General features: G+C 35.8%; 1 protein-coding gene across 1 annotated transcript; it reads left to right on the top strand.

Moving 5' to 3' along the window:
- The first annotated feature begins 299 nt into the window (after positions 1 to 299).
- Positions 300 to 1,311, top strand: LOC130726163 (uncharacterized). Its single transcript, XM_057577393.1, has one exon. It carries the CDS (start codon positions 311 to 313, stop codon positions 1,196 to 1,198), a length of 888 nt encoding a protein of 295 aa, XP_057433376.1. The 5' UTR covers positions 300 to 310; the 3' UTR covers positions 1,199 to 1,311.
- The last annotated feature ends 1,224 nt before the right edge of the window (positions 1,312 to 2,535 follow it).

Here is a 2,535-nt window from a genome sequence, read left to right as displayed (position 1 = left end):
TCGTGCCATCTATCATTTAATTACATTAAATAACTTTTTTTTTTTCAAAAAATAAAATTTTCTCTCTTCAATTATTTTTTGTTATTAAATAATTAAATATTTCATATTTTTAATTAATATAAATATATAAATTAGATTATATATGTTTTTGAAATAAGATTTAAATTAGATTAGATTTAGATTTAGTTTAGATTTAGATTAGATTAGATTTAGATTTATAGGTATTGTTATAAGTATTGTATTTTTTTATTTTGTTTTGGATAGGAAGTATTGAATATTGATAGGTTAGCTCTGCTACAGCTAGGGTCGAATGGCTGGTTTGGGAAAGATTGAAGAGGATGATGATGCTCGAAGGATACGGCTGAAAGAGGAGTGGCTTCTTCGAAGGGAACAAGAAGAATCGGAGGAAGAGGAATTTGAGGAGGTGGAGGAGGAGGAAGAGGAATTTGAGGAAGAAGAATCTCCGGTGGTGAAGGCTCCGGCTCCGGTGGCTGTGTTTGTTCCCAAGTCAGAGAGACATACCATTGCTGAGCGTGAGCGTCTTGAGGCAGAACAACGGGCCCTTGAGGAAGTAAGGATAAGGAGATTGGAAGAAAGGAGACTTGAGACAAAGCAGATGATTCTTGTTCAAGAAATCCACATTATTACTACTACGACGGATAATACTGATGAAGAAGAAGAAGAAGATGATGATGATGATGTCAATGAGGCAGAGGAGTATGAAGCCTGGAAAGTGCGAGAGATTGGTAGGATCAGGAGGGTTAGGGAGGATAGGGAGGCAATCTTGAAGGAGAAACAAGAGACTCAGAGGTTAAGGAACATGTCTGAGGAAGAGAGAATCAGAGAATGGCAAATTAGGAACAAGAATCCAAAGCAGAAGAAGAAGAACAACAACAAGTGGAGATTTATGCAGAGATACTACCATTCTGGTGCTTTCTTCCAGGACCAACTTGACACTATTATGTTGCACGATTTTTCTGCTCCAACTGGGCAAGATAAGATGGACAAGACTATATTACCTAGTGTTATGCAAGTCAAACGCTTCGGCCTTAGGGGAAGAAGTAAGTGGACTCATCTCATCAATGAGGACACTACTACTACTCATCACCCCACCTGGACTTGCAATCATCAAAGTATACCAAAACGCAGAAAATTGATGTCTGCCTATTCATACAAACCCCACCTTGATGCGCAATGAGAGACAAATCAGACGGTAAGCAAAACTTTTACTATCTGGAGTCCCTAGTATCTTCATGAATTGCAATGTTTATTAGGTTTATTAGTTTTCTCTTATTGTTGCACAGTCAAATATCTAATGCATTGTTACTGTGAACTAGTTTTGTTCTGTGGATTTTTGATACTGCGTTGGTTATATAAGGCTTCTATGAGTTTTTTTTTTGTTTTCCTTCTTAGAGTCTGCATATGAATTCCTCTTTTCTCCACCTAATGACTAATGAGACCTCCTCCTTCCATCAGTTTTGTAACTTACTCAATGATGAATCTGATACTAAGCCTATTGCAAGTTAATCAAAAAATTAAAAAGCATGATGCGAGTAAAATCTATTCTCATTGCATACTAATCCTTTATGATATTTTTATAGGACTACAAAAGCTGTATGTGTTTTTGTAGCAAGAAAGAAGCATGGTGAGGATTGCCAACAGTGATTTTTAGAAATTGGTAATTTTCTATTTCGGACTATATAGCTCTTTGTTTTATAAGGTACGTGCAGGGAAGTAAAGAGCCAAAGATCTTTAGTATGTCAGTGAAGACCCCTCTTTCTCTTTTACACTGTGACAATGTCTGATGTATTCCCTTTTAGCACCAAGTAGTCAAACTGATGGAGAGCAATTAAAGCTACAGTATCTCCAAAAGTTGAAGCACGTAAAGAAATCTCACTGATTGACTTCAGTTTTACTTTTATTTATTTTAATTTCATATCTTAGAGCTATTTTGATTTCATTAATTTCAAATCTCAGGGTTATTTTGGATTTTAGGATTTACTATTTAATTAGGATTTAGGATTTACTATTTAATTAGGATTTGCTATTTAAATTTAGGATTTACTATTTAAACGGTTGTTGTTTTGTTTTATGAGACAGTTTGAAGTTTTAGAATTTTTTGGAATTAATAGAAAAAATTTCTCTTTGTCTGTCATCCACCTTCGGTATTTTCTGGTATTCTCCGTGAAAATCAACGAATCTTGATCTCCAACCTTCGGTATTTTCCGGTATTCTCCGTGAAAATCAACGAATCTTGACCTTTGAATTCTCGGTATACTGCGGGTATCAACGAGAGTTTGAATTTATCCTTCTACCCCTACCCCACGCACGCTGCATCAGAGTGGTATCAGAGCGTGCTTGAGGTAGGAAGGATAAATTCAAACTCTCGTTGATACCCGCAGTATACCGAGAATTCAAAGGCCAAAATTCGTTGATTTTCACGGAGAATACCGGAAAATACTTTTCACGGAGAATAACAGACAAAGAGAAAACTTCTCTATTAATTCCAAAAATTCTAAAACTTCAAACTGTCTC

The sequence above is a fragment of the Lotus japonicus genome, chromosome 6 (assembly GCF_012489685.1).
Source record: "Lotus japonicus ecotype B-129 chromosome 6, LjGifu_v1.2".
NCBI classification, from domain to species: Eukaryota; Viridiplantae; Streptophyta; class Magnoliopsida; order Fabales; family Fabaceae; genus Lotus; species Lotus japonicus.
This window is presented reverse-complemented; position numbering and strand designations above follow the sequence as displayed.